This window comes from Phaethon aethereus (assembly GCF_964289735.1).
Source record: "Phaethon aethereus genome assembly, chromosome: 9".
NCBI classification, from domain to species: domain Eukaryota; kingdom Metazoa; phylum Chordata; class Aves; order Phaethontiformes; family Phaethontidae; genus Phaethon; species Phaethon aethereus.
The window spans coordinates 29,148,544-29,163,354 of NC_138585.1; the positions used below are offsets into that span (position 1 = coordinate 29,148,544).

General features: G+C 39.0%; 1 protein-coding gene across 1 annotated transcript in view; it reads right to left on the bottom strand.

Moving 5' to 3' along the window:
* RNF13 (ring finger protein 13) overlaps nt 1-14,572 on the bottom strand; it is a gene marked incomplete at both ends in the record, with an annotated part of 38,796 nt that extends 24,224 nt beyond the window's left edge. The window contains 3 exons of the mRNA XM_082003538.1: nt 3,948-4,073; nt 11,333-11,413; nt 14,459-14,572. Coding sequence (XP_081859664.1) covers nt 3,948-4,073; nt 11,333-11,413; nt 14,459-14,572 — 321 coding nt within the window. The remainder of the gene's footprint in view (nt 1-3,947; nt 4,074-11,332; nt 11,414-14,458) is intronic.
* Nucleotides 14,573-14,811: the final 239 nt, after the last annotated feature.

Here is a 14,811-nt window from a genome sequence, read left to right on the forward strand (position 1 = left end):
ACAAGCTACCATGAATGAGCACAGGCTTAATGACACCATCTAGCTGCAAAAAGCAGTAGCAATTGTCTGTTCAATTATACCCTTGCTACCCAGGGCCCCAAAGACAAAAAAAAACATTACCTGTGCACCAAAACTGAAGCATTAACCTGTTTTTAAGATATATCTAAGCAGGATGGTACAGCTTCAGGAAGTGATTTCTTATTGCATGGTAACTTTCCACGATAAGAAAATTACAATCAACTTTTTACTCAACAGTTATGTGCCTCAGAGTGCCACCAATTCAGATTCTCTCCCCATATTCCTAACAGCTATATTCCAAACAGCAGAACAATGTTATTGGAAAATGTAGACATCTTAAGAAATCCCAATGTTTTTTTTTTTTAAAAAAAAATCAGTTTTAAATGTAAATGTAGATGCATGGTTTGGAGTTTGGCCAACACTACATCACTACAGGAAATAGCCATAGTGCATACATAAAGTGTTGTAATGTTTAATCATAGAATCATTAAGGTTGGAAAAGACCTCCAAGATCATCAAGTCCAACCATCAACCCAACACCACCATGTGCGCTAAACCATGTCCTGAAGAGCCACGTCCACACGTTTTTGTTATTAACACCTCCAGTGATGGTGACTCCACCACCTCCCTGGGCAGCCTGTTCCAGTGCTTGATCACTCTCTCAGTCAAGAAATTTTTCCTAGTATCTAATCTAAACCTTCCCTGGCACAACTTGAGGCCATTTCCTCTTGTCCTATCACTAGTTACTTGGGAGAAGAGACCAACCCCCACCTCACCACAAGCCCCTTTCTCCCCTCCGCCTCCTCTTCTCCAGACTGAACACCCCCAGCTCCCTCAGCCGCTCCTCATCAGACTTGTGCTCCAGACCCCTCACCAGCACTGTCGCCCTTCTCTGGACACACTCCAGCACCTCAACGTCCTTCTTGTCGTGAGGGGCCCAACACTGAACACAGTATTCAAGCTGCGGCCTCACCAGTGCCGAGTACAGGGGCATGATCCCTGCCCTGCTCCTGCTGGCCACACTAGTGCTGATACAGGCCAGGATGTTGCTGGCCTTCTTGGCCACCTGGGCACACTGCCAGCTCATGTTCATCTGGCTGTCAATCAGCACCCCCAAGTCCTTTTTGCCGGGCAGCTCTCCAGCCGCTCCTCCCGAAACCTGTAGCGTTACATGGGGTTGTTGTGACCCAAGTGCAGGAACCGGCACTTGGCCTTATTAAACCTCATACAAGTTGACCTCGGCCCATTGATCCAGCCTGTCCAGTTCCCTCTGCAGAGCCCTCCTACCCTCCAGCAGATCAACACTCCCATCCAACTTGGCGTCATCTGCAAATTTACTGAGGGAGCACTCAATCCCCTCATCCAGATCATTGATAAAGATATTACACAAGACCAGCCCCAAGACGGAGCCCTGCGGACCCATCACTTTTGACCAGTCACCAACTGGATTTAACTGTTCAGTGCAACTCTCTGAGCTTGGCTGTCCAGCAGCCAGTTTTTTACCCAGTGAAGAGTATACCTGTCTAAGCCATGAGCCACTTTTTGTGCCTAAAGAGGCAGTTTTAATATAGCCAAGTATCATTTACTTAAATTACATATAATCCCAGACCATTATAATAAATTTTTCCACGTGTAGCACAATTTTACATAATGCTTATTTTGCCAAACAAACATTTTATGCAGGCAGAAAATGTGATGCTTCCTGCATGGTGTCAGTGACATATTCCAGAGTCACTGATAACCAGACCCTAAACACAGGCTAAAGAAAGAAGCTTTGTAATTATGCAGGAGTTGAAAGCACAGCACCACCTTCTCTTGACAAGCCCCTTCCCACACTGGTCACCAACACAAACAGCAGTAAAAATCAGTTATAACAAGTGAGAGTGAGAAGACACATTCTAAAAGGCTCTTAACTACCTCCACTTGCTTTCAGCCTTTACCCTTCTCCTACTGTGACATGATTTTTCCCATAAGAAAAATTCCTGTAACAAATCACTAGGTGCTAAGAGAAGAGATGGAAGGGAAGAGGAGACTGTTTCTGGCCTAGTAAAGATGCATACACAATAAAATGAAGAAATAGCTATGCACTTGTATTTCAAGTTTTCAATGTAAAACAGAAGGAGAGATGGGAGTTTCAAAAAAACTGCATTTTTTGTTAAAATCTGCATCCAGTCAGTCAAGTAGCTGATATGTAATATAACATCTGTAATATGTTTCCTGGCAGAAACTTCAGGGCAAAATGCTGTAGTATGTATGAAATTATGTAACACAATATTACAATAGTAATAACAACATCATACAAAAGTTAATTCACTGGCCAGTGAGTATACAGATACCCATGCCCGCCTTGGAATTTCTGATCCACTTTCTACCTTGCTCTTTGTCTAATAAACAGATGTGTGAGAATCCACTTTGCCACGGATATTACATGAAATATGAAACATAACCAAAAAAGCTTACATACAGAGCTAGTGTTAATTAATCCTTAAAGAACTGACCATGGAAATCCCTCAACAGTAACGTACAAATCTTCCATTTTTTGCAAGGAATACTCATTGACAGTGTGGCAAATCAAGATGTGTAAAAGTAAAATACAGAAGTTCACATTTAGTAAGTTGATAGCTATGTGGAAAAGCAATTCTACCTATCTTCCCCCTGCTTGACTCGCCTTTAGCTGAGCAGCTTTCCAAAGCTGCTCAGAATCCTGTGACCAGCAAGACAGATGTGATTTTTCTAGTTTAGCATCAGAGTAAAAAAGCTGAAGGCTCAGTCATAATTCCAACTTCTTCAACAAAACAAGTTGTTTTCAGCAAACAAGCATTTGCTGTATTTGCGATTTAAAACGTATTCTTCTAGAAAAATTCTGACCTGTTCCCTTAACAGTGTCTTCAGCAGTAATACTGTCCCATCAATTTGGGGGCAGCAATTAGACAGGCAAAGAGAACGTGAAAAAGACAGTCATTTGCCCTTCCTTTTCCCACTAAGCCATATGCACACACAATGACAGGATTCATGGTATAAAATATGTGACATTCCTGAGTTTGATGTGAAGGTAGATTACATGAGCAGTGAGGCTGCCTCTACAGCTGGAATCTATAGTCTGCGTAGAATTTACATGTTTCACAACACCACGTTAACTGAACATACCACATAACAGCAAATACAGCTGGATCTCCTTTTAGTTCATGAAAGTCAGTAACAAATTGAAAAGCCCTGTTTACCTTGAGACATCCTTTGCTGCCCCATACATCTGGGCCGTTTTCAAGAAAACCATATATTCTATCCAAATACAAACAATTACAATTTTCTATTTTTAAAGTAATACAGAGAATGCTACACTTCAGATGCAGGTCAAAAATTTTGTAATACAAATACTTCATAATATAACATCTAGCTGTTGTACCCATTTAAAAACATTCCCATCCTGCCACTTGTGCCTGTTTCTGTCTGGCAGTGCACTGCCTCCTCTCCCCACCAACTGTAACTATACCATTGTTCATGGGGTCTCAGTGTGAGCCCCGAGAAAATGACCCAGCTACTTAAACCAAAAAGAAATCAGGAAAGTTGCTTGCAGATTTTGGGTGCTTTTAGGTTATCTCCGTTACCTTAAATCTCCCCTGTGATCCCTGGCAGCAAACAGTCTAACTAGCAAGAAAAGTGGATAGTGCTACTGAATGCTTTCTATTATAAAACTGCAGCATTCGTCATCCTTATTTGCCATGTAAGTTGGCTCACAAACAGTTAATCTTAAACTAAATCATATTACAATCCTGCTTTATCTGCCTGTAGACAATAAAATTCTCCCTTCCCTTCACATCAGTATCTATCCTGCTGTTAGCTATAGGTATTTTTCTGAAGCACCAATAAATTCTTTAAGACCTTGAAATGGGGTGGGGGACACAGGACACGACTGAATAGAAATATCTTACCTTGATATCAAAGTTGCACTCAAGCCTTCGAATTAACACAATAAAAGCACTGGACGAGTTGTCTTTCAGTGGAGGTGGGGCTATAGGCTCACATGCATTCTCTGGTTTTGAATTTATTAAGAATCCCTAGAAAACAGGAACAGAAACAGGACCTTCATTTCAAAATAACAAAAGGGTTGTCAGACAAGTATAAGGAAAGAAAACTGTACATTTTCATACAACAGCTAAACAAATTCTTATTACCAACTCAGCCCTATGTCATAGCAAGATTTCTGCTACATCCCTGACTATTTTTTGATTCATCAAAATCTTTAAGTCTGTAAAGAATTAGAAAGTTAGAAAGAAAATAGTTTTTCCAATTATATCATCTGAAGCTCACAACTCAGACTTTGCAGTGTAATTTAGCATAAAGAGGACTGCATATACTACATTAATATTGTGGAACTATTATTCTAAGACATATGGAGACTAATCAAGAAAATTTAAGTATAATAGCCTAAGAAGCAACAGAGCTCAAAGGGTTGTGGTCAGCGGCGCAGAGTCCAGTTGGAGGCCTGTAGCTAGTGGTGTTCCCCAGGGATCAGTACTGGATCTGGTTTTGTTTAATGTCTTCATCAATGACATAGATGAAGGGTTGGAATGTACACTCAGCAAGTTTGCTGATGATACAAAACTGGGAGGAGTGGCTGATACACTAGGAGGCTGTGCTGCCGTTCAATGGGATCTGGACAGACCAGAGAGTTGGGCAGAGGGGAACCTCATGCAATTTAACAAGGACAAGTGTAGAGTTCTGCACCTGGGGAGGAACAACTCCATGCACCAGTACAGGTTAGGGGTTGACCTGCTAGAAACCAGCTCCATGGAGAAGGCCCTTGGCATCCTGGGTATCCAAGGGACAGCAATGTGTCCTGGTGGCCTAGAGGGCCAATGGTATCCTGGGGTGCATTAAGAAGAGTGTGACCAGCAGGTCAAGAGAGGTTATCCTCTCCACCTACTCTGCGCTGGTGAGGCCTCATCTGGAGTACTGCGTCCAGTTCTGGGCTCCCCAGTTCAAGAGAGACAGGGAACTTTTGGAGAGAGTCTAATGGAGGGCTACGAGGATGATTAAAGGACTGGAACATCTCTCATATGAGGAAAGGCTGAGAGATCCGGGGCTGTTTAGTCTGGAGAAGAGAAGACTGAGAGGGGACCTTATCAATGTCTATAAATATCTGAAGAGTGGCTGTCAGGAGGATGGAACCAGTCTCCTCTCAGTAGTGCCCAGTGATAGGACTAGGGGCAATGGGCATCAGTGGCAGAACAGGAAGTTCCACCTCAACATGAGGGAAAACTTCTTTACTGTGAGGGTGACTGAGCACTGGAACAGGCTGCCCAGAGAGGTTGTGGAGTCTCCTCCTCTGGAGACCTTCAAAACCTGACTGGATGCGTTCCTGTGCAACCTGCCCTAGGTGATCCTGCCTTGGCAGGGGGGTTGGACCAGACGATCTTCAGAGGTCCCCTCCAACCCCAACCATTCTGTGATTCTGTGAAGAAGCACTAACACAAACTAAGTACTTGGCAATTAAAGGGGAAACTGAAGAAAGTTAGGTGTGTGAAATCAATGCTGAACGAGCATATAAAATAGCTGGTTTACTATGGTAAGCAAAGATCATCAAATAGATCATCAAATCTGCTACAGCTGAAAGATTCACAGAAGTAGAAAATTCTACCAATCTTGAAGCAACCTTTGGATTGGTTTTAGGTGACTGAGTTAGTACTCCACCACTGAAAATGTCTGGAGTAGAAACTCTCCTAATCTCATGCTTTAACATCTGCCAAAAAATTCTACAGCTTCTCTCAAGAGGAAACATGAGAATACTGAATGCACTGAAACTAGTCGCCCTCCACAAGGTTGTGACTTCAGGGTTGACTAATCCCTTGAACTTTCTTTCCTACAACTGCAAGTGTTCTGTAAACACGGCTGACACAGAAATTTATGCAAGACAAATGCCAAAAGAATATCATCCGTACTGCACAATACTATTTGTTCTATCTCTAAAGAGAACAGACTTTCCCTTTTTCCTTTACTAGAATGTGTTTGCTTCCTTGGTCAAATCTCTAGATGACCTGAAGCTTCTTTATTAATTAGAGTAATATTAATTGGTTAGTTAATTAATAATTAGATTTATATTAATTAGATTCCACCAGTCTCTTCACAACAGATTTTGATTACCAAGATAGAGAAAAACCCAGACTGTACACGTAGAGGATGTTTTGTCTACCCCCCATTTGAAATGCACCTCTTCAGAAAAATTATTCTAAGGTGTTTGTGCAATAAGGTCACAGTGCGATAGAGGCTTTTGGATGCTAATGCAATGAAGTATCATTTGGCACAAGTATATTCCTGCAAGATTCACACTTGTTTAAATTAGTTTTAAAGTTAGAGCAAATTAACATACAAATAAACAGCAGTGAACGGCCAGAAAATAAGAATATAAGTAAATTGTTTTATGCAAATAAAGATCATGAGAAGTTGCACTGCTGTGGGCTCAAGAAATGATTGCTACATTGTAGATACATCCTTGAGAGCTTTAAACTCTGAGTTTTCACTGACAGCTTTAGATAGAGCGGTCATCCCCTGTGTAGAAATAATAATTGTCATATGTAACTATAAATATTTATATATAATCATATATATATATTTTTGTATCAGAAACAGAGTGGCCAGCAGGAGCAGGGCAGGGATCATGCCCCTGTACTCGGTGTTGGTGAGGCCGCAGCTTGAATCCTGTGTTCAGTGTTGGGCCCCTCATGACAAGAAGGACGTTGAGGTGCTGGAGCGTGTCCAGAGAAGGGCAAAGAAACTGGTGAGGGGTCTGGAGCACAAGTCCTGTCAGGAGCGGCTGAGGGAACTGGGGGTGTTCAGTCTAGAGAAGAGGAGGCTGAGGGGAGACCTCATTGTGCTCTACAACTACCTGAAAGGAGGTCGTAGTGAGGTGGGGGTTGGTCTTGCAAGTAAGAAGTGATAGGCCAAGAGGAAACAGGCTCAAGTTGCGCCAGGTGAGGCTTAGGTTGGATATTAGGAAAAATTTCTTCACCAAAAGGGTTGTCAAGCACTGGAACAGGCTGCCCAGGGAGGTGGTGGAGTCACCATCTCTGGAGGTATTTAAAAGTTGCGTAGACATGGTGCTGAGGAACCTGGTTTAGCGGTGGACTTGGTAGTGCTGGGTTAACAGTTGGACTTGATGGTCTTAAAGGTCTTTTTCAACCTAAATGATTCTATGACTCTATATATAAACTGTTGCTTTAAATATATAAAATTTAGCTAAGTTTATATATATACACAGTTTATATATATAAACTGTCAGTTTAAATGTAGGTTTTATATATTTATAGGTAAAATTTAAAACTATAGATATTATTCATCTGGAGTATTGGGTCCAGTTCTGGGCTCCCCAGTTCAAGAGAGACAGGGAACTTCTGGAGAGAGTCTAATGGAGGGCTACGAGGATGATTAAAGGACTGGAACATCTCTCGTATGAGGAAAGGCTGAGAGATCTGGAGCTGTTTAGTCTGGAGAAGAGAAGACTGAGAGGGGACCTTATCAATGTCTATAAATATCTGAAGAGTGGCTGTCAGGAGGATGGAACCAGTCTAGTGCCCAGTGATAGGACTAGGGGCAACAGGCATCAATGGCAGCACAGGAAGTTCCACCTCAACATGAGGGAAAACTTCTTTACTGTGAGGGTGACTGAGCACTGGAACAGGCTGCCCAGAGAGGTTGTGGAGTCTCCTCCTCTGGGGACCTTCAAAACCTGACTGGATGTGTTCCTGTGCAACCTGCCCTAGGTGATCCTGCCTTGGCAGGGGGGTTGGACCAGATGATCTTCAGAGCTCCCTTCCAACCCCAACCATTCTGTGATTCATAAAGTTTAACCTACAACAGAGAGAAGCAATTTTGCTTTGAGGAATAGATTTTTGTAATGGTAATATCCCTTTTGGCAGAGAAGCTGCACCAGTAATCTGCTCTTTGCCATGTTTGTAGTGACAGGCACAACAGTACACAGGCTATAACAATTAAAAGCAATATTCACTGAAAATTATACCCTCATTTGCTGACAGCCAAGTTTAGGTCTCTAAGATTCCACTCATTCCTATAGCAAACACTACTTATGTAGTTTTACGCAAAGCATTTACTCTTTTTTAACTAAAGTGGTCTGTCTAGAACCATCTGCATCCTACAGAGAAGTTTTACACAAATCACACAATGTCGTGTTACAGTTCAAGCAATGCATACATAGAAACCAAAGGTTAACTATGACTACACTGGATTTTTCCAAATGCTACCATATGTTCTTAAATATCTTTAACTGAGGAGCTGTTCTTCTAAGGACACAGGCACAAATGACTGACCACTTTATGACTAGAGCACACAAGCCAAAAGAAAAAAAAAACAAACCAGCACCTACATTTACGCTTTGCACCTGCTATTATAGAGTCTGACAGACTGTGTTTTACAAGTTGCATATTAGTAACTCTTAATTATAAGCATTGAAAAAGTATACCATTTTTATCCTATTTCAACCAAAATTATAGCATTTTCTAACAATAATTAAAACCTTAATGTAAAGAAAAAATTTTAGTATTATATTCAGGACTAAAACTCATTATTATTTCTACTCAGGTGACGACATCTACCTTAGTTAAGACACAGAGCTGTCTAACAGTTAAAAAGGTTAGAATCAAAGCTCCTTATATCTATTTTTGATGTATTAAATTGGCTCACTACTTGCACAAATCACTTAATCGCCCTCTGTTTCTCAATATAGTCAGTAAACAACTATACAGCTCTAACACCACTTCTCCACATGATAAAACCCACTGGGCATGAAAATGAAGTCTTCCTGAGGTTTCATTTGCAGAGGTATTCTTAAGAGTTACAGGCATTCTTACAGCAATTTATTCCCCTTTGGGATTAAAAGGGCAGCATGCAACCAGAGACTGATCCAACCTGCACCTTCACATCAGCTTAGTTTTTTGCATATTGTTTACTCACAAGCATCACAACATCAATGATTCTGCAGAGCCAGGTTTTGGGGCCATACAGGCTACAGACAGAATGAATAGGAAAGCAGCTCGCTGCCCTCATGTGCTATTCACGGCCTCCATAGGTGCGTAAATGACAGCAATTCCCCTTCACTGGAACCTGGAAAGTGGTCTGCTGCCTAAATATGTTTACAGCTTAGAATTCTTATACAAAATAAAAACATATACATCTCCATCATAAATATTTGCTCATACACTGTTCAAACAAGTTACTGACACAAGACTGATTTCATGTAGCCACTTGCACAATAAATAAGAAGTAATGAAACCTGAACTTCATACAAGTAGTAAACTGTTTGGACTGCTAAACTAAATTGCCTTTCTTGTAGATGAACAAACTTACTGACACTGACAGCAGGAATGTGATCCTAGAGAGAGTAAACTGTTCATGTCACTGCATAGGCATCTATGTCAGGCAAAGAGAAAAATGCAGCACACCCACTGTTCTTGAATTCAACACAGCACACCAGCATTTGACAACATGAATCAGCTACATAATCTCAGCAACAACCTTACCTCAGAGGATGTGAAGACTGTAACTGAACTGAACATTCATCTAGCTTTTAAATACTTTTCTAAGCAGCAGGATTATGACACCAGTTTACAGTGTCAACATTACCACATAGAATTTATTTTTAAATTAATTTATTTTCTACCTCTCTTATTTTATGCAGATAAAAGTGAGTTTGTCTTTACACCAGTTACTGACTACTGCCACCAGAACATACAGACAGCAACTACCTTAGCAAAAGACAGAACAAGTAGAACATGCCTTCTCATCGTTGCCTATGAAAGCTACATTTATTTAACCTTCTTCATAGTCCTTTCCCATTTCACCTTGAACATAATTTCCCTTCTATTAATTTCATTCAGTCCATCTACACATCTTACTACATTCCAAGTGTGTTAACTACACTAGACACGTGGAGAGGGAATTGTCCCGCTGTCCAAAACATGTTTGCTGCTCTATTTCAGAAGACATCAGGTCTTCAGAATTTCTAATCTACTGCAAAATAATGATAAAGTGCTATATGTATTCCCAGTAATAGCTATCTTTGACATTTTTTGCACATCACTTTGTATAATGTCAACATGGTTTTTCCCTTTCCAGTTCCATTAATACTTACAAATCTTTACACCTTACTTCTGTCTTCTCTAATACTGTACCATATTAAATTGTAAAATGCACGTAATATTTACATTATAGTTTTAGTTCTTATATAATCAAAGAAAACTGGATTAACAAAACTAAAAAAGATTTAAAAGTCACATGTACCTTTTCTGCTAATGCAATATATTATCACTTACTTGTGTTTTCTGTTAACAATCCTGTGACCAGTTTTCAAGTCATGTCACGGCATTCCTATCCCAATATGATTTTATTTGGAGTATAAGACACTATAACAGATAACTAACAAAAATGTGTATATGTGCTATCTGCATTTTCCCCACTTAATGATACAGAGTAAAATGAAACAGTGTTAGTGCAACACGTGCCTAAGAGGAGCACTGGGACAATGGGGAACTTCTCATGTGCCATGGGGCGTGGATTGCAATTGAAAGGGAACTGTGTCAGGAGAGGGTGCATGATCAATCACCTGCTACACAGCCCCTGGCTTCTCAGCACACCACATGGGGCTTAAGGCAGAACTGCAGCCCCTGAGCTTCTCTGTTCAGTTGCCCAAGAAATGCAAGGAGGGAAGCAAACTGACAACAGTTCTTGTACTCTCCCAAGAAAATGATGTAAAATTCCTTTACACAGCACTCAACGTGGGCCACATGCAAGGAAGATAATCCCTCTTGCCTTTCCATACTTTACAGTGTGAAAGGGCTTGCCAATATACAACCCTACAGAGGCAATAAATCCTCCAAATATTTAAAAAAAAAAAAAAAATCAAGACAAAATTCTGTCTGGCATCCACTAATACCAGTGCAAGGTAACTGATATCACATATCAGTACTGCCACCAGCTTTGGAGAAAACAATGGTCTACCAAACTTACTTTCTTAGATTCCTATCATTCAGCTATTTTTAATTTATTTATTAAAAATGTTCAGCAAATTCTCTTACATATAAAAGGTCAGATTACCAAAACTCTCTTAACAGAGGAATCCCCTATTCACAGGCAACAGTTCATACCAGATCCTTTGCACATTTGTTTTGCTTGAGCAGTAGATTCATCAGCTCTGTATTTATTTTTCCTCAGTACTATATTAATTTAGGTTTTATCTGTTTTAGCTTACAGAAGAAGTGCTCAGCGAATACAGTCCTCATATATATACATTTTATTTTTATTTTACCTTCAAGCCTTCTGCTGGCAGTCTGTAGCCAAATCTAGCAGGTAGATCATCAAAGGTCTGGGTTCCATTTTCAAGGTTATACTAAGAGAAATAAATTTTAAAGAAAATTCAGGTTTGCAATAAGAGAGAAATAGATAACAAGTGTAAATAGAAATAAGCAGCACTCCGTATTTTTTTAGATTAAAGTATTTATCAGACATCGGACCTCCTCTGACCAAGTCAATGAAATCTCAAAATTGCTTCTCCCACTTGTCTTCCACTCACATGGCAACATCATTCTTTTCTTATCTAGTTGTCAAAACATGAAAGTAAGTAATAGATCTTTTGTTAGCTGTATGTTAAATCTCTCTTTCTACTGTCTACAATTCAAATAGCATCATAACTGCAGAAGAGAAACTACAAACAACCCAAAAAAGGAAAAATCGGAAGAGCTGCGGGTTTTGCGGGGGGGGGGTTATATGGTGGTAGTGGGTTTGTGGGGTTTGTTTGTTTGTTTTTAGTTTTTTTTTTTCTTCTGTCTCTTTCTTTGAATTCACTTGTGTACAGGGAAGAACAGCTTTTAACAGGTGGTTTATTATAGGCAAAGAATAGCCTCCATATGTTATCCCTTCTGAATTCCTTGGTATCTATTCAGGTTAGTAGCCGAAAACTATCTCTACAGTTTTGTTTTATACTAGCTATGAGTTTTTATTTCAAAACAGAGGAATACTGTGAAGACCTTAAATCTGTGGAAGCTTTGTTTCCCCTTTCCTTGTTCATCTTTTGTAGCTCTGTGATATGCCTAACCAATGCAGAATCCATACAATAATAAGTACAAATTGTATGTATCCTAACTTTTGTTTCATTAGAAGTAAAAAAAGTTAGTTTCCCGCAAAAGTTGTGAATTATACAGTAACTGACTTTAATGCACATCAGTTGGTTAGTTTAGTGACTCAGTAATATTTGTCTATTCATTGTATCATCCAGTTGTCATACAGAACAGTCAAGTAAGGATCGTGTTTATTTCAGAGGGACATTTCCTAATAGCCAGACTTAGGCATGGTAGTGTTGGGTTGACAGTTGGACTTGATGATCTTAGAGGTCCTTTCCAACCTTAATCATCCTATGATGTAGTTTAAAGAAAAACATTATCACTATTAATCTTAACTCTTTCAAGGGAGCAACATTTCAAAGGAGCTTCCTTCCCACAAACTTGAATAAAATTGAGGGGAAAGCTGTAGGAATGGAGCTATAGTTCAAGGAAGTGTTTTTGTTCTGTGTAATCAATCTGCTTCATATAAGCTCTCCTCCTGGATCTTCCATCCCACCATCACAGAGCACAGCTCTGCACCAGTACACTGTCTTCCTCCATCCTCACTACTCACTCATCTACCTTCTTCAAAACATCTTTCCTGACCTTGTGCTACTGTAAGTTTTCCCTTGAATCACTTGGCAAGCCGCAACTTAAGCTAGGAGTCAGACACAAACCTATTTATTTTTATTCCTTACTGAAAAAATAACCAATCATGCTTCATATACACATAACAGTACTTCATACAATCAGTGTCCTTCATTTGAGGCTGCAACTATGTGAGAACACAGCAGCATAAAAACACACCTAAATCAGTACGAAAAAGAAGAATTTCTTTCATTGGCGAACCCAAAACTTCAGCTGGAATTTTGCTCCCCAAACAGGCAATCATTAAACATGAAATCTCTCAAGATTATAAGCTATCTGTACGCCTTCAATTCCATGTGACACAATGTGCAAACATTCCCTCTTTTTCTGAGTATCTCTTAAGCATTCCACTGGCTCCTTTTCACAGAAAAGTTTCAGTGTCTAGTTCATCTCTTCATTTCCTACTTCAAAGATATTCTCAGAATAGATCTGTAACTTCCAAATATCCAAGAATAAAAAGACATTTCATTTTTAGATGGCATTATTTTAGAATACTGCACACAGAATCTTAAATAGAAGAAATTAAACTAAGCTTCAAAAATGCCCTTTTTGTTTTTTTGGCTTGGTCTTTTTTTGTTGGTTTATTTGGTTAGGTTTTTTGTTTGTTTGTTTTTTTAATATATCTAAGGGACGAAGTACTAGGAATGAAAATTACTTTTAATGAAAAAAGGAAGCACAGGCTTGGTGAGAGAGGAATGGGGGAGGGGAAATCAGGTTTACAGTAGAAAGCCAGTTTAAAATTTCACAATGAAATGGTGATGTCAGTTCCATAATAAAGCAATCATCTATCTGCATTAATTTTTATTTAAAATTTTTATCTACAACCCAAAGATCCAAATAACGTAATTCAGTATTCATCAACCCCACATTACCACAAACTTTTAAGTATTTTTATTTTAACATTTAGCTTCAAGGGTTTTTCTCTCTGTTCTCCTAAATTAATTGATATGATATTAACAACTCTCCTGGATAGCACTGTAACTAGTAGAGAATATAGAGACTCCAGTATTTCGGTTTAATTATTTCAGTGGCTTAAGCTATATCCTACAAAGACACATAAGACTTCCTCCATAAAACTACACAATATGTAATCTGGTAACAAATAGCCCAGCAACAACTTTTACCACTGACCCTGTGTTCATTATACTATTTATTAGCTTGATCATTTAAAATTCTACACATCCAGAAAATGTTATTCTTAATGATACCAGAGATTAGTAGGTATTTAAAAAAAAAAGTATCTAGGTGTAACATATACCAAAACTTTAATGACACTGCCTCCAGCCCACACATAAATTATACTAACCATAGAATATTATTTATTTATATACAGTTACCCTACAAAATGGCATCCATCAACAAAATCTAAATTGTCTAAATGTCTAAACCAAATATTCTTTTAACAGGGTTATAACATGCTATAGGTATCTAGTCAGATTATAAATTTTTTAATGACTGCAGGAATTAAGTGCTTTCACTGTCATGGTATCTGAGCACACATCATCTGTAAACTCATTTGAAAATGTACAAATTTATTATTTTATTGAACTAAACTGTTACGCTAATTCCATTCCAAACAACTTGCTATAACATTTATTGTACTAACTGATTCACTAATAGAATAGTTTTAACAGAAGATTCAGTTTTATAGAGATTTTGTCTATGTGGAAAAATATTCTTATACTTACTGCTAAAATATCTGCCTCCACGGGTAAAAGATTCAGGAAAGCAAATAACTGAACAGTCAAAATAGTGTATATCTGAGTGGCAGACAACATCAGCATTCCTATTGACAACAACATACTTTATTTAATACCTGCAACAAAAGAAAACAAGAGAGTCAAGGCATATAGCAAATATTTTCCTCTGTCATTTTACTGGGCTATATCAGTCAGTTAAAACTTCTCTTCTAAAGAAGTATGCAAAATGTGATTCTACATTTACTTTTGAGAAACAAGTAATCTTTAATTTATACAATTATTTTAGAGATAGAACTTCCTTTTGCTAAGAGCATGTAACCTCCATGGGAACGCCTGCATAA